Source organism: Notamacropus eugenii, chromosome 4 (assembly GCF_028372415.1).
Source record: "Notamacropus eugenii isolate mMacEug1 chromosome 4, mMacEug1.pri_v2, whole genome shotgun sequence".
NCBI classification, from domain to species: Eukaryota; Metazoa; Chordata; class Mammalia; order Diprotodontia; family Macropodidae; genus Notamacropus; species Notamacropus eugenii.
Genome location: NC_092875.1, coordinates 475,545,791 through 475,563,696, shown reverse-complemented (window position 1 = coordinate 475,563,696; position 17,906 = coordinate 475,545,791). Strand labels below are relative to the sequence as shown.

The 17,906-nt window shown below is 40.8% G+C and overlaps 1 protein-coding gene across 4 annotated transcripts in view; it reads left to right on the top strand.

The window, feature by feature from the left end:
* Positions 1-1,883, top strand: part of PIK3R1 (phosphoinositide-3-kinase regulatory subunit 1) — a 97,955-nt gene extending 96,072 nt beyond the window's left edge. For all 4 annotated transcript variants that reach the window (XM_072606457.1, XM_072606458.1, XM_072606459.1 and 1 more), the window contains one exon: positions 524-1,883. In XM_072606457.1, coding sequence (XP_072462558.1) covers positions 524-713 — 190 coding nt within the window. In that variant the 3' untranslated portion in view covers positions 714-1,883. The remainder of the gene's footprint in view (positions 1-523) is intronic.
* Positions 1,884-17,906: the final 16,023 nt, after the last annotated feature.

Genomic DNA, 17,906 nt, shown 5'->3' with positions numbered 1-17,906 from the left:
ACGGTCCCATAGTTCCTTAGTTTCAGATAAAATTTGAGCCCAGGTTCTTGATCCTGAGTTCAGAGCCGTATCTGCTGTGAACACTGAAGGGTATTTCATAATAGCAGTAATAGCTAACATTTATAGAACACTGCTGCGTGTCAGGCACAACCCTAGGAGGCAGGTGCTGTTATTATCCTCATTTCCCTGATGAGGAAACTGAGGCAAAGACGTGACTTGCCGAGGGTCACGGAGCTAGTTATGCATCTGAGACTTAATTTGAACTCAGGTCCCCCTGACTTCAGGCCTGAGGCTCTTTGCATCATACTACTTAGCTGCCTTAATATCAGACACTAAGAGTTTAAGAGCAGACACTAAACTATTCAGAAAGGAGAGAATTTGGAGGGAAGAGGACAGCACTTACCATGTTAATTTAGAGAATTCCATGACTTGTAGCCAGTTCCTTATTCTTCCTTTTTAATCTCTCCTTTTTTCCTGCTCTGTAATTATAAATTAAGTCTTCCATAAATTCTTTCTCTTCTAGGGTGGATGGCGAAGTAAAACACTGTGTGATAAACAAAACGCCGACGGGGTACGGGTTTGCAGAGCCATATAACTTGTACAACTCTCTGAAAGAGCTGGTGCTACATTACCAACACACGTCCCTTGTCCAGCACAACGACTCTCTCAACGTCACCCTAGCCTACCCAGTCAATGCACAGCAGAGGCGATGAAGAGGACCTACTGTCTCTTTACCGAAAGTTCCGCAACACTGAGGCCTCTGGAAAGCAAAGGGCTCCCCCCTCTCCCCTCCTCAGCCTAATCTGTGATTTTGAGCTGCGGAAACAAAGCTGTCTGTCTTGAGATAGGACTAGAGCTTTCTTCGGGGGAAAAAAAAGGACGCGGGGGGAGAATGCAGCCTTGTGCTGTGACCGTACGTTTCTAATCCAGAGTGGGGGTTTTTTTTGTTGTGTTTTTTTTTAATTTAAAAAACATGAAGAGGAAAAAAAATGCTAACTCTCTGCCTGCAGGGACATAGAGGCCTTTCACTAACATGGTGCTTGTTTACGCTTTCTGAAGCTTTACCAGCCTGACGTTGGGACCGTGTGGACCGAAGGGCCAGCGGGGCTCGAGCAGCCCTGCCGTGAGGATCGAGCAGTCCAGCCTGGATTGGATTTGGGCAAGCCACTGTGCTTGGTGGACACAGACGCACAGCACTGTGGGTTATTTCATTTTTCTGATGAATGAATGAGTGAATATGTAGCAGAAAGACACTTCCACTTAGGAGGGACACTTCAGAAGGATTGCTGGAGCAGCCAAGGGTCCGGAAGTGTTTTGTTTGGACTTTAAAACAAAACAAAAACAAAAGAAGGAAAAGAGAACGCCGCCCTCAACAAGCCGCCCAGTTTGGAGAAATCAGGACTTTAAATGAAACAGAGTATATATAAAATGTGTACATAATATTGGACGACTAACGACTGAATCGATGGCTTCTGTCAAAACCAAGCAAGCTTCTCTTTTCTTTGTGTTGCTGAAGGCTAACTCCTTAGTGCTATGCAATTCTTCCTTTTCATTAAGTTGTATTTCCATTTTAAATGTACCCTCAGAATAAGCTCCCCCTCTTCCAGGTTTGGTTGCTTGAAAATGTTGTTTCCCTTGTTTTTTTATTAACGTTCATTTTGTTATTTTTTTTTAAAGAAAAAATGTACAGATTGCCAGTAAAAATTGGCTTCAGAATTAAAACTATGAAATATTTTACAATTTTTCTTGTACAGAATACTTGGCTGTTAGCCCAAGGTTAAAAAGTTCGTGACAGATTTTTGGACTAAATGTTTTGTTGGGCAGTGCCTGATAAGCTTCAAAGCTGCTTTATTCAATAAAAAATATATGAATATTACAAAGTATCATTGAAGTCCAACAATATTGTTTTAAGCTCTCTTAAAAAATGCGGTACCTGGCAATGTTTATTTGAAAGAACATTGTAAGCTTCTTGTATTTGGTGGGGTGGGGTGGAAAGACGAAAGATGGGAGAGGAGGGAAGGGTGGTTTGCACCCTCTCCTTCCCTTAATGATTTCAGAGGACAAACGATGTAATTTGTTTTAGCTTTTTCCAAACGCTTTTGATTTATTACTCATAGCCAATGTAATGATAGTCTAACCCGACCACTGTAACCTTTAAATTTCACCCAGCTGGTCAGAGATGTCAGTTTTTAGGAACGAAGTTTCTTAACTCTGTTTTTATGTTATTCATAGAGAAATACCCAAGTTTGTTGGGCACCAATTTATGGTCACTTAAAGGTGAGCCTTTGTGATTGAGAAGAGTATGATTGTGGCAAAGTTAGGATTCCCATTTTCTAAAATGATTAGAAGGAAAGGCAGGTTCTAAAAAGCATTTTGACTGTGGCGGCACCAGGTGTATTTCAGCAGACCTTTTTTTTGGGTACAAGAACCAAAGATGTGTCATCCTCATTACCCGCACTGCATCAGTGGTATGACATTCCAGAAGTCTTGTCCCTGCTCTTTGCTATTCATCCAGATAATTGTGTCTTACTTTATAGGAGGGAATAGGAATAGTCTAGTGGAGTTATCCTTCCAATTTTAGGATAGGTGGAGGTATATTTTCCTTAATTTACATATGCAAAATCTATTTTGATTAATAGGATTTGTATATGTACTGAGAGGAATAAATCCTAGTAGATTCTCTGGTCACTGTCCAAACTAATTAACACAAGAGTCTGGAGACATCATTTTAACTCTGGATGTGTTGTCAAGAGATTGATTTAATTTATCTACACTTCATTTGCCTTCCACTTCTGCTTCTGGGAAGATTTTTTTAGTTGCTTTTGGAAACCAGCAATTGACTTCATTTTCTGCGGAATATTTTATATCTCTCTCCCACATATATAAGATGAAAGTTCACTCCTGTCCAGAACTATCAGTCTTAAAACTTCAATAAACTTTTCTGAGCTGCACAAAACTATTTATCATCTCCCTCTCCTGTCCCGATGGATCAGAATTCATCTGGACTAAATTCTTTAAAAATGTAATTTTATGACCAGCTTGGAGGGGATCGGGTTGGGTAAGGTCTCGTATGGCACAGGAGCAGAACAGTTAGTATATAGTAGTTAAGCTAGCTTTCATTGCAACCCAGAGGGAGCAGAAGAAATTTCATGTTGTTTCAAGTAGACAGATCAGAGATGAATGACATTCTGTAGGCAAACGCACAGAAGCAAAATGGCTATTTTTACTTAGAAGAATTTTTCTCAATATGATACCAATAGAAATGTTGGAATTCCAATGTTGGCTTTCCTTGTAGCTAACAAGCACATTTGCAGAAGTTTTAATTATCATATTATTAAATAATGAGGCAGAATTCATAGCAACATATCACAGCAAGTTATGCCATATATATGGTATTGCCGCTCTGCTGAATGCCTCTGATTTCTGGGTAGCATACCCATTGTAGTTGTACTTCCAGACATTTCACCAGCGTTCTGCAATGTCCTTTCAGTTAAGTCTAAAAAACCAAATTAAAGCTTCCTGTAGATGACAGTTGATGATACATATATTTGAGCTACTTCTGAGAACTGTTTTATCCACCTGATTTTCCCCATCCATGGGATATCCCTGAAAAGAAAAGCTAAAATCTAAGGTACAAAGATGCTACTGCAGGGCTGTAGGAATGGGAACGTTGGTCCTCATTCTCATTATACAGGAAGGAAAGAGAGATTATAAGTACATATAAAAATAAAAAAGCATGTTTTTGAAATCATCTTACAACTTAGATTTGAGACCCATATATATATATATATATATACACATATATATGTATATATATATAGTTATATAGATATATATTCACATATGTGCATGGACTGTGTTTTCAGTGCACCTTTCAGCAAAAAACAGATACACAATCATTTCGCTCATTCAAGCACATAACCATCCAAACTTCTAAGAACAATTTTTTTGTGTACGTGTGTTTTTTAAAGGTTGTGTTAGTTTTGTTTTACAATGGTGAAAACTGCAAGTGAAACGAGAAGTATAGTAATTCTCTGGCTTTTTTTTTTCTCTTTTGAAAAAAGTAACTCCTTGCAGGCTGGTCTGAATGACTCTCAACTGAGAAATCATTGTCTAAGTGTGTGGAGTCAAAATGTGTCATTGTGAACTGTTGCTGTGGGGAATCAGTGGCTGTGTTTCGTAGCTGGTTATGAGTTATTGTGCTTGGGATGTCCTACTGATGTCCCTCCTTGGAGGGACTCATTACTGGTTGTAACAACTGTGCTTTTGTTATGCATGGTATCCAAGTCAGTTAGGAAGTAGACCCAGGTAGCCGTGCAGGTTCAGGGTCATTTAAGAGAGGGGCAGTTCAAAAGCACAATGCCTCCCATGGGACAAAGTTCCAAAATGCCAAATTTTTCTTCAGATCAGACCTCTAGCTATTGGGAGTGGGGATGGGGTTGTTATGCTAGGTGAGGATGGGCTTAGGGTCAATTGGAAAGAATATGCGTGTTACTGTTACACTTGTCACCATGAGAGAGAGCATTAACTGCCCAGGATGCTGCTATTTAATTTTAAAAAAAAAAAAAGTTAAAATTCATTTTTCTTGTTACTTTGTTTAAAAAGCTTTGTTCAATGTTTTTACAAAAAAAAAAATATATTGTTAAAATAAAGTTGGTCTTTGACGAGAGGGAGGATATGGTGGTCAGTTGTAATTTTGCCTTTACAAGGCAATTGGGGGGGGGGGTGCTGGGGAAGTGTACCTCCTTGAAATTTTGTTCAAGCTCTAGATTTGATGGCTCTGTGTCTTGTTGTTTTAAGTTGCTTTTGATGCATTGTATTAGGTCTTCAAAAAGAATAAAAGTTGTTTTGAAACTTAATTTTGGATTGAGATTTAAATAATCACTTTATAAGGAATTCCCCAAATAGCTTTTTGTTCTTTTGGGTAACCTACTGAATTTGTAATTAGTAATAATATGGGCTGTGGAGATGACCATCCATAGTCAAGTTCATACCGTAGCTACGTTGTTATTTGTACGCACAGGGTTGTGGAACCTGGCTTTGCAGTCAGAGAGAGCAAGTTCAAATCTTGCCTTTCAAGCTTACTCCCTTGGGCAAGCCACTTAACGTCTTCAGGTCTTGGTTTTCCTCTGTATAATGATGGACATTAGTCTAAATGACCTATGAGATGCCTTCCACCTCTAGATAGTAGCCATTCTAGCTCTTGTTCTATGATCTGAGTTGTATTCTGTAGGAGATTCTGTTGTATTCAGTATTTCAAAAATCTATGGCTTCCTTGGTTAAGAATTCCTCTGCTGGTGCAGATCCCAACCTTATCAGTGATGATAAAACCATCTGATCCCCTTAAATTGTTTGGGCCAAAAGCAAAACAGAAAAAGAAACTTGGTACCCCAGCCTCCAGTGAGGACTTTCTCTGAACTTCACCAAGCAGGTCTTTGGATGAAGCAGAGCATGTTACTAATCTCATGAACAAATTCCACAGAGGGCACCAGAATAAGATTTTAGCGTACAGCTCATATGGCCATATTGTCTTTTTGCATCAAGAGACCAAAGCTTACTGAAAATCGCTTTGATAATGTCTTTATAGGTGCAGCCATGTGTAGACAAGTCCTACATTCATTTGTAAAACCTTTGTCTGTTTAGTGATTGATCAGTAACAGAATCTGAGTCAGAAGGGACTTAAGCCATCTAGTCTAATTGGTAAATGAACTAGAATGCCCTAACCCACCTCTCTGACAAGTCATCGTCAGTCTTTATTCGAAGATCTTGAGTGTCTCCATTCCGTGCCACTGAGCTACTTTGATAGCTCAAATTCTAGCAAGTTTTTCTTTAGGTCTGGGCTGAATGCACCTTTTCAATCCTCCTGGTCCTCCTTCTGTTCTTTCCTGTCAAATGGAAAGAGTCCAATACCTCTCCCCCTCCAGATGATTTGTCCCTCAAATAAATGTTGGTCACCTCTCCCATCTTCCTTCACCATTCTCACTGAAGGCTTCTTGGAACTTAGAATAGAGTTGAGGGACCTTCCAAAAGAGAAAGTGCTTGGAGGCATTCGGCATTGATTCCAGCCCTCAATTTACACCTGCCCCGCCCCTGTCCCCCAATCTTGCTTCATACTGTGAATTATGATGAATAATGAAGACCCTCTGATTCTTAATCTCAGAATTCCTGTAGATGCACCAGTCAGTGCGAAAGGTACCTGGGGAACACGCAGAAGACTGACAAAATACTGTCTCCTATTAAGGGTCTTTACTCTTGTTTCATATTTTAAAATGCATTAGTCAATAGGTTTCAAGATTTATAGTTGTGAAAAATTGGATATTTTCACATTCATGTTTAACTCCTCCCAGTTATATCTGGGTCAGATATGCAAAAGTTGGAAAGATGTGGGCCAAATGAAAGTACAATGAAATATATTTGGAACCAGTTGAATGGTCAGACTCAGAAAAATCGTTTGGAAAGGAGGTAACTAGGGATTTGCGTTTGGCCCAGTGCTATTTGCGTTTTTGTCAGTTACTTGACTAGAAGTATATAGATGGCCTGGCCATCAAATTTGCAGTTGTCATAACTTTGAAATGTATAGCTAAAACATGATGACAGGATTAAAAAAGATGACAATGGGACATAATACCACGTTGAATGGGATAGCACATTATATTTGGATTAAAAAATTCACCATCACAAATATAAGATGGGAGGACATTTTTTAAAAACTTTCCTGAAAAAGGTCTGGGGGGTTTAATGGGCTTGCAGCTCAATGTGTGAAATGCCCCCTGAAATATCTTGGGCTTCTTTAGAGATGTACTTGGCTCTTTTTTCTCCTGCCTGGAATGTCCTTCCTTCTATCCAAATCTTACTAGGCTTCCAACATCCATTTCAAGATGTCCCTCTCTATGAATCAGTCTTTACCAGAACTCTCACTAATCTCTATCTCCCTCCCTCCCTCTTTCTGTTCTCCACACAATACAGACATATAAACACACACATATATACATACATGCATAGTATATACACATATGTATGTATGTATGTGCACACATCTGTATGTGTGTATATCCAGTTCCAAGCCTGTCAGCTAACATTTGTCATACTTCTGCGTATGCAGAGGACCTCATTTGTGTCCTGCCTGGGTAAGACCACGTTGGCAGCACTGTGTTGAGTTCTGGGTGACATATTAACATACTAGGAAGGACATTGAAAAGCCAGAGAATATCCAGAAGTGGGCAACCAGCGTGTGTCCCATGGAGTTCAGCAGAAGGACCTGGAGATAGCTCAGAAAACAGTTTTGCTCAAGTGTGCAAAGGGCTGTCATGGAAGAAGAATGTGACTTCTTTGGGCTCCAGAAGGCAGAACTAGGAGCTATGAGTTGATATTGTGAAAGGGAATTTAGGGTAGCTCTAAAGGGAAAAAAATTCCTGACAGAGATATCCCAAAGTGGAATGGGCTGCTTCCAGATGTAGTGGACTCCCTTTCATTGGGTTTTTTTTTAAATAGCGGGGGCTATATCATCGTTTATTGGACATGAAGAACAAGCATTTTATCAAGTCTTACTGTGTACAAGGCCCTGTGCTAAGCCCTTTGCAGTGATTTCATTTGATCCTCATAACAACCCTGTGAAGTACTTTTATTATTTCCCTTTTACAGTTTAAGATACTGAGGCAGACAGAAGCTAAGGGATTTGCTCAGGGTCACACAGCTAGTAAGTGATTGAAGCTGGTTTTGAACTCTCCAGACCCAGCTCTCTATCCATCGTATCACTTATCTGCCTATGATTTAGTGGGGATCACTTTTAGGGTTGTTTTGGGTCAGATAGCTGCTGACGCTAACATACATCGAGATATCATTTCCTTACTTACCTTGCATTTATTTATATATATTTACATTATACCACATGTAGCACATATAATATATTCATATATGTAATTTTTTTTTTCTCTTTTGATGCTGGCTATTTAGACCCAAGTTAGCCTGAAGTTTTCCTGCGAGCGCCATTCTGCAGTGTGATTTAGGTCTTTTCACTGTTTTCATGTTTCTTCTGATCTTTTGGAGTCATTAGTTTTTATTTGATCCATTTTAATTTTCAGTGATTTTTTTCCCCTTTAGACAAAGTACCTCTTGTTTCAAGTTGCTAATTCTCTTTACAGATCTTTCTTCCGTTGCTCATATTCCTTTTTACATTTTTTCCTCTCCTTATTTCTCCTTTCTTCCTCATTAGGTTTTTAAAATAGTATTTTACTCTTTTTAAAAATTCTTTCTTCTCCTCTCTCAGGAATTCTAGTTGACCTTGTGCACAAGCTTTGTTTTTCTTTGAGGCTCGCTTTGCTTGTAGATGTTTGTAGTGGTTCACTTCTAGGTTTGTGTCTTGCCGTAAAAGCTCTTTAAAAGCTGTTTTTGGTTCCTCATCCTTCTAGTCGACTTTCTGGCTTCAGATTTTGTGATAGTGGGGTTCTATGAAATTGTAGAAATAATATCTGAGCTGAACTTCAGTCTTCTTGAATTCTTTTAGTGCCTTCTTGTGGGTATTGAGTGCTGCATTATTCTAAGATCCCAGGTACAACTCAGACTAAATACCTGCACACTTTTAGTGCTTCCAGCACTCTAATCCAGGACAAACTCTGATCACTGCCCTCCTGGTCTGAGCTCTGCAAGTTCTTGACCTGGATTTGAATTGGAGCAATACTCCTGTTGGCTTACAATTGTTGGAAGTCCCAGTAGTCTCCTGCTCAACTCAACTATTACTAGCAAGGTAGAAAAAAAATGGCTAAATCACAGTGACAGAATTCTCTTTGGTCTGGGCTTTCTGCCCTTGTTATTCTGCTGCAGGTTTCAGACAGGGCTAAAGGTAGACACAGAGTACCTGCTCAGCTCCTGGAGTCAGAGCCACACATCTACTGTATGCTTCTGAAATTGTCCCTATCTCAGTAAATGACCTCAGACCCAAGAACTGCTCCTCCCTCTGCAATGCCACCCTTAGGCACAGGTTTCCTCGTCAGTCTCTCTGGGAACTGGGGAGTAAGCCACAGAACTGCCTGTGGGCACCTGTAACTGCTTCCTGTCCAAAGATGAGGTATCCCCCCAACATGGGGTCTCAGACCTCTTCTTGCCCATTGATCCCCTTTCAGTTCCTGTGTACTGCAATGCTGTGCGTACAGCACTCCCTTAGCTGAACCTCATCCCTAGTGTTCGTAGGCCTCTCCATCTTCCCATGTTGACCAGGACTGGGAAAATGAATCTGTGTAATTAAAAATTTTTTTTTTTCCTATCAGGATCTGACCTAGTGTGTTTCTTTGATATTTGTGGAGGAGTTAGGTTGAAGGAGCCTGGTTGTATTTTCCTCGCTCTCTCACTCTCTTGGCTCTACCCAGTATGATTTGTTTAAATAAAATATTGCTAAGATATGAAAGCTCTTATTTTCAAAACAACTATGATTTTTTAAAATTTACGTTGATTTATTAATCATTTAAGATGGATTCTGAACTCCCAAAGTCAAAGATCTGGCCCAGAAAGTTGCCATATCTGCCAAAATGCAGTCACCAGAATTGCCTCTTTCTAGATGCCAGCTATGGGGCTGTAAGTCAATCTGCCACCTGCCTGCTCCCTGGTATTGGTTGAAATGGTGGGAAAGAGAATGTACATGTTAGTTTTGGGCTAGGAAATTTTAAGGAATTTTTTTTGGAGCAGAAACAATGCACAAGTCAGTATTTCCATTAAAATCCAAAATGACTGTTTCGGTGAGAAGTAAAAATGGGGCCGTTTGGTTTTCTTGGACACCCGCTATGTTCTAGACACTGGACCAGATGGTGAGAGAAGTACAAGGTCCCTATTTGTAAGAAATTTACATTCTGCTGGGGGGAAGATGACATAATCTACATATATGTTATACGTGTGTGTAATACACGGTCTATTATTACTTATGTATATGTCTGTATTTATACACACATTGATATATACATATGTACATAGATAGATACTTGTAGGTATCTCATACACACGTGTCATGTGTATATATGCACACATGCATATATCCACATGTATATACATATGTCATGGGCATCTAATACACAAGGATACATGTTATGTGTGTACAGTACATATCCATATACATGCACATGCGCACATCATACATTGCAATATATACATCTACAACAAAAATTAGAATCTAAATAGATGAGAGAGACACTCAGGTCTCTGACACAGAAAGATCATGGGGCTGTGGACCTAGAGCTGGAAGGAATCTTTGAGATAATCTAATCCAACCTCTTCAGTTTGCAGATTTGGAAACTGAAACTTGGAGAGGTTGATACTTCCCCTCAGATTTGTACCCAGGTTTTTTTTACTTCAAATTCAGCACCAAACCCCTATCCCATGTTTTATTTACATCTTGGGGGACTGGGGAAGTTCTTGGAGGAGGTGGGACCCAATTTTGACTTTAAAGATTAGAAATGGTTCCAGCACAATAGATGGGACATTCTTACAGAATGGAAGAGTTGGTATATGTGAAAACACACTCTCTAATCCTTGTAACCGCTATCATAAAAAGGACAGGGCATGACACAGTGGAAAAGAGAACTGAACTTTTCTGAACTAGGAGGCCTCGTTCTATCTAAATCTCCTTACCCTACTACAAATCAGCAAAGTTGCTTTGGGCAAGTCAATCGGTCTAGTTCTCTTTAGTAGACAACCACTAAAGTCCCTTTCAACTCTAACATTTGTACTTGCTTAAATTGTTAATAGAAAGGTGAAATCTAAGGTCCTGTCCTGCTCTGAAATTCCATGAACCAGTGGCTCTAAGGCACCTGTATACAAAAGCAGCCTTCAGTCTTTGCTAAGATTTTGGCCAAAGGTGTAAGACCAGGGAGTGAGTGCCCTAAGAAGATAACCATTCCAGTAACTCAGTACCGACTGGTGATATTGATAACGAAGAGGGTCAAGGGAAAGTTTCAACATCGTCATAGTCTAATTTTCCCACTGATCCATGCCACTTGGTTTCCGCAGCATCCAAAATGGCACTGCGGTCTTCCAGATGTCGTGAAAATACATTTGGAAATGGTGTCAACACTTGGTTGGGGGTGGGGGTGAATGAGGTGGAGACTAAGAGTTTCTGAAGGCTGAGCAAAAGGAAGCATCTGCTGGGCCCAGCCTTGAGGGGGAAGGGTAATGTGTGCTGGTGAGACTAGATAAGGACTTGGCCATTTAAAGAAAAAAAAGTTTAGAACTTATCCCTTTAAATATATGACAGCCTAAAAATAGGAATCCCGTTGAGATATCTTCTGTGTAAGGAGATGTAATTGATTACTCACTAGCCACACTTCGGATAATCTTTTCAAAGAATAATACTTTGTAATCTCTAGCTTGGTATTGATGTCATAAATTAGTTGAACAGAAAGGTGCTGAAGTGTTTTTGGAAGAAAAAAGATATAAATGTTGAACCACCACCGTGCTTGGCCACATCTTTTTTTTCCTCTTCAGAAAGACAGATGTTTCGAGACACCCTCTCTGGTGCACCACTCCAATGCTCATGCCATGGAGAGCGACCTTAGGATTAACCTACTATTAAAGAAACCATCTAGAGGGTTGCCCTAAACACATGCAAGTGTTTGCCCTAAGATAGGACGGTGGAGCAGTCACCAACTGAGGAAGGCCTCTGGTGTCTTCATTAATCATTTTAAACATGAAAATGCAGGACAGGACTGCTGCTGCTAGAATCTGCTTTTGAAATGACAATATATTGGCTGGAAAATACTCTGTGTATCTTTGCTAGGAATCCAGAGCCTTTTTATACCAATGCAGCTCAAGTTTCAGACAAAACTAATCTGTAGTGTCAAAAACCTCACCAATAAGAAAGTACAAATAACATGATCTGGATGGGGGAAAGGGCCTGATGGTTTAGAGCTCACATTAATTCATTCTTGCCCTGTTCTGTCCTGTTTGAGACTGGTGATGTCCTTAAATTGGAAATCCCAGGTAGCTCTGTTAGAGACCAGGGTGGGTGTGAACCCTTGTTACCTTACAGCTCTTTCTTCTTTAGGTGTGAATAGGGTTTCCTTGTATGGGTACTCTGCCTGAGCCAGCCTTAACAAGGCTTCTCACAGTTCACAAATTTAAAGCCCTGGAGAGTCAGACTAGAAGATGGAGATGGGGCCCTTGTCCAGGGTCACAGCTAGTGTCTGAAATGGGACTTGAACCAAGGACCACTGACTCCAAGTCTAGTTTTCTGTTCACTGACTCCTTCTTATTGAAGGTTTTTGTTTTTCCATCTTCTGAGGTACACCAGTGAGTTGCCGGCTGGTCAGACAGCTGACTTTTTTCCTCACTACTTAATTGCTTCCTGACTCCAATAGTGGCAGCTAGGTGGTGCAATGGGTAGAGCTGTAGGTCTGGAGTTAGGAAGTCCTGAGTTCAACTGTGGCCTTAGATACCCAGTAGCTGTGTGACCCTAGGCAAGTCACTTAAGTTTGCCTTAGTTTCCTCATCTGTAAGATGAGCTGGAGAAGGAAATGGCAAACCACTCCAGTATCTTTGCCAAGCAAACCCCATCTGGAGTCATGAAGATTCAGATGTGACCGAAGTGATCGAACAACTCCAGTGGTATCATGGGAAAAGCAAAAGACTGAACCTCTAGAGACCTGAGCTGTAGGACTAGACGTCAGGATGATTTGTTGTATAATCACATGACTTTACTCCTCTATGCCTCATTTTCCTCATCTGTAAAATTATGCTTTTCCTAAGGCCATTTCTAGGTTTAAGATTCAATTTTCTTAAGTCAATTCAACCAGCATTAATTTAAAACAGCTAATGCACATAAAGCTGCGTCCTGGGTGGTGAGGGACAGACCAGGTTTAGTTATGACCTTGTTCCGTGGCCTCTTTGCTCTGGTCAGCTCAGTCTTCTCACTCCCCTAAAACGTTGCCATGCTGATTTCCTCGGTCTTTCCTTTTTCCTGTTTCTGCCACCTGAGTGTTTTCCTGTGCTCTCCCTTCCACCCCACACCCACCAGTCCTCTAAGGTTAGCTCCCTGTTGGAACGTAATCCACTTGAGGGTAGGAAATATTTGAGATTTGCCTTTGGACCCTCAGTTGCTGCTCAGTGCCTGGCCCAGAGTGTGTATTTAACAACTGCTTGTTGATAGATGTACTCCTCTTCCATGAATCTTCTCGGAGGGGATGATAGCTGCAACATGAAAGACAAACATTTGCCTCCCTCTATGGACATTTACTTACCTCTAATGCATTTACTTTCTTCCTTCTTTGGGTATTCTCACCCCTTTCTCTTAAAAAAACAAAATCCCTAAAGCAAAAACCAGGTATCTTAAGAAAACAATCAATAAAAGAATTCCTTCCTACACAATTCCCTCCTTTTGACTATTTTTCCCATTGAGCGAAACTAGAAGCAAAAAAGGTTCAGGGAAGCATATGTTACAAGGAAAAAAATTACCTAATGAGAGACATCAAAAAATGAAATGGTTTGTCTTGCCCTTGAAAGCTTTTAAACAGAAGCTAGAAGATCACTTATCTAAAATGTTGCAGAAGGGATTTTTGTTCAGGTACAGGTTGGACTTGATGTCCAAGAAGGGTGGAATTGGGTAATGACAAAAAAAGAGTTGGATGTGGTTGGAGGCTGTTGGTCAAAGTCCTCTTGCTTGCGAGAACAAGTCATATCCCCTCTCTGAGTCTTATTTTTCTTATCTATGAAAGAGAGAGAAATGACCCACAGTTCATGTGGCCCTCTGGGTCCTCAAGCGTGGCCCTGTGACTGGATCCAAACAAAGTTGGTTCTACCCTAGAGACTGCAGGTTCTCCACCTCTGGCCTAGATACTCTAAGGTCCCTTCCATTGGGATGGCCAGGTGGTACAGTAGATAGCATTTTGGGCCTAGAGTCAGAAAGACTTGAGTTCAAATACAGCCCTAGACTCCTGTAAAATCATTTCACCTCAAGATAGCACCTACTTCCCCAGGATTGTGGCAATGGTCAAATAAGCTAATATTTGTAAACCGCTTAGGACTGGGATAGGCACACATTTAATAAATGGTTGTTTCCTTCCTTCCAACTTTAAATCTTGTGATGCCATGGCTTCCAAGTTCCCTTTCAATACTGAATGTCTATAATTCGAAGCCTTCCCAGAATGCTTCAGGCCACACTGATCGCTCCTTTCTTGGAAATCCTAACGCATTGACAGTTTCTAAAACAATTTAACATTTGATCGTGTACCTTCTCATTTGTTTTCAGTTTCATGACTAGCTTTCTGAGGCCAAAGACTCGTCTCCAACTTTTAAGCATTGTGCACTAGCCAGCGTCTCTATAAATGCTATTTCTTGTTGATTTAATGAATTAACAGCACTGAGTACTTGTTGGCTATTCTTGACGCTGAAGGCTACTTTGAGTTTGGGTAGTATGTCCATCCCCCCATCTCCCTTCGTGGAGTTCCATTATTTCTGTCTGCCAGATAGAGCTGGAACAATCTTCCTGCTGTCATCTAGTCTTAGCAAAAACGCAATCCTGGGTTTCCAAGCTAAGGACTGGCTGCCCTCCAGCATCCCAGTGATTCTGTCTTTCTGTTTAATGTTAATTTTGGCTCATAGATAAGGCTGAAGAAACTGTTCAATTAGCCCTTTGTGACTTCTGTGGCAGATCAAAGTCTCAAACTCATTTAGCTGGTTGATGTGCCCCCCAAGTTGTCTGTGTTTTAGCTACCTTCCATGCCTTCCCAGCACCCTCTTCTATCATCAAGGCCCGCAGGGAGTAGGTTTGAGTTCTTAGTGACTCATAGTCTTTTTTTCATTCTTTGCTAAAGCCCTTGTAACTTTTTACAGGTCTAAGAGACTGGAAGATGCTTCCTTATCACCCCCACAGCTTCCAATCCCTAACTTGCTTCAAAGCAGAGCTTGGGTGGCATCTCCTACTCAAGCCTTTCCAGATTCTTCTCCCTCAGTTATTAGGGCTTTCTTTCTTTTGAAATGATTTTGCATTATTTTCTCTACTTTTTATTTTTACTTATTTGTGCCATAAGAATAGAAGAGCAAAGGACTGTTTGGTTTTTGTATTTGTATCCTCAGAAATTACTATTTCAAATAGCAGTTGTTTAATCAAGTTTTCTTGAATCAAATGGGATTGAAAGTGTCATTTGCCAGACATCAGTGGCGACTCTCAATTCCCTTTCTGGACTGGGCTAAATTAGGGCTGCTGAGGTGTAGGATAGGATGGAGGGAAATATAGCTTGCCTTCCCAAAGGGAATGGGTGGGGAAGGAGGGATGAAGAGAAGGTGGAACTCAAAGTTTTAGGAACATTTAGGAATGTTGAGTACTGTTCTTGCTACTAGGAAATAAGAAATACAGGTAATGGGGTATAGAAAGTTATCTGGCCCTACAGGACAAAAGAGAAGATGGGGACAAGGGAAAGGAGGGATGATAGAAGAGAGGGCAGATTGGTGATAGGGGCAATCAGAATGCTCACTGTTTTGGGGTGGGGGGAGGGGACAAATGGGGAGAAAATTTGAAACCCAAAATTTTGTGAAAATGAATGTTAAAAGTTAAATAAATAAATTAAAAAAAAATAAATTAGGGCCGCTATGTTTCCATAATTTTCTGGGTATTGTATCCTGGTAACCATTAATGTTCCAGGTCAATCAATTGCTCAATAATCATTTACCAAGAACCAATTGTATTCTAGGCCTGTGATAGACACTCGAGTAGAAAGACAAAAATGGGGTTTTTGGCTCCCAATGAGCTTACGCTATATCATACCATACAGTGTTTTACAGATAAGTAATTAGAATATGTACAAAATAAACACCCAGTGATGGAGGAGAGGACATTTAATAACTGGGGGAGATTTGGAAAAAAGCTTTTGAAGGCGTGGCCCCTGAAGTGAGCCTTGAGAGTTCTGGGTTTCTGAGAGATGGAAGTGGAGAAGTAAGAGCATTCCATGCATGGAGGGCAGCTTTGCAAATGCACAGGAGTCAGGAGATGAAATGTCTTGCCTGGGGAACATCAAATAATCTAATTTGGTTAATGTGTAGAATGTGTGAGGGGAAATAATGTATAATCAGTCTGCAAAGCTAGGCTGAAAGTTAAAGTGCTCTATATGCCAAGCCAAGGATTTTATATTTGATCCTGATGATCCTAAGGAACGGAGAAATGGCATCGTCAGTCTTGTGCTCTAAGAATGTTAATTGGGCAGCTGCATAGAGGATGGATCAGAAAAGCAAGCAACTGGAGGTAGGAGATCAATGAGGAGGTCAGTAGAACATCACCAATGAGATATGATGAGGGTTTGAACCATGGCCATTTGTGGGAGGAAAGAGGGAGAGATGTTAGAGTTGATGAGACATGGTAACCAATTGGAAAGGATAGGTAAGAGAGTGTGAAGAGCTAAGGTTGACTCTTAGTTTGCAAAACCTGGGTGACCGCAGGAAAAGTAGTTTCCTCAACAGAAACAGGGAAATTACAAGGAGATTTAGGAGGAAAAAAATTCTGCTTGGGACATTGACTTTGTGGTGAGTGTGAGATATCCAGGTGTGAGGCAGCGAGTTAGAGATGAGGGACTGGAACTAGGTAAGAGCTGGACATATACATTTGGGAGCATCTATATAGAGATCATAGATCAACCCATAGGAGCTAATGCGATCACTTAGACAATGTAGAGGGTCCAAGATAGAGTATTGGTAATATGGGAAGTTGGGTATATGGGCAGTATGGGAAATTGGGCATGGGTGATGATTCTGAAAAGGAGGCCAGGAAGGATCTATCAGACAGTTGAGAAAAAAACATGATGGAGCAGGGTCAGAAAAACTTAGAGTGAATGGAACTCCCAGAATTAAGGGGTGTTTCAATTTGTCAAATCCAGCAGAAAGAATAGAAAAAAGAACTTAAAGAAGTTCCCTGGAAATAAGAATGAAGAGAGAGCAAGGGGCTGAGAAATGAATGGGAGACAACCAAGTGGAGTTGGATGGAGGCAGCTTTTATGTATGTACATATTCATTTATTTCTGGAGAATGGCTATTAAAATTAGGAGGGCTATGGGATGATGAAAATGAGAAGGGAAAGCAGGGGGTCAATAAAAGCTTTCTAGGCATGAGGGAGATCTGGGGATGTTTGGAGATAGCAGATAAGGAGCTAGTAACTAGGAAGAGGTGGAAAATGAAAGAAAAAGAGGGAATGATTGAGAGGGCAAGCTGCTTAGGGAGATGGGAGGAATCAGCAGAACAAATACAAGGGTGGGTCTATCAAGGAGAAGGAACAATGCCCTGAGACTGAAGCAAAGGAAAGAACAAAGAAGGCTGAGCTCATCTGAAGAGTGCCCCTGGATGGTAGGAGTGGCTTGTGCTGTTGAATGAGCTGTTCTTTTCAATGTCTGTCACGTAAGGAAGGTAAGGGTGGCAGGAGAGGGCTCTGGGGCATGTGCTGGTCAGTTGGTAAAGGACTGATATGCAAACACGAAGGCCCAATGGGAACTGGAGAACACGAATTTACTTTCTACAGCAGTGTTCATCAGCAGGTAAGTCAGTAAGCAGAATAAACTGATAGTTAAAGTCACCCAGGGCTGGGATCTAGAAAGGCATGAACAGAGAGAGGACAGTAGGACTCAAGGGTCCAAGACAAAGGAGATTTGAATTTGTAAAAATAAAAGTTGAAATTTTGAAGGGAGGGAAGTAAGGTAGGTAGGGATAGAGGTGGTGATTTGGGAAAACAGGGAGGAGTAGAGGTTACAGTGGAGATGGAGAATAAGCTTAGGAGGGATGAAACAGGGAGAACTGGAAAGATAGATTCTATGGTCCGATGGATCCTGGAAGTGGGACTTCTGTGGATGATGAAGAGATCAAGGTTATGGCTCTCTCTGTGTGGCTGACTTGGAATGAAAGTACTAGTTTTAGGAGCTAGGAAAGCTAATGAACTAGGAAGTAAAGATAAT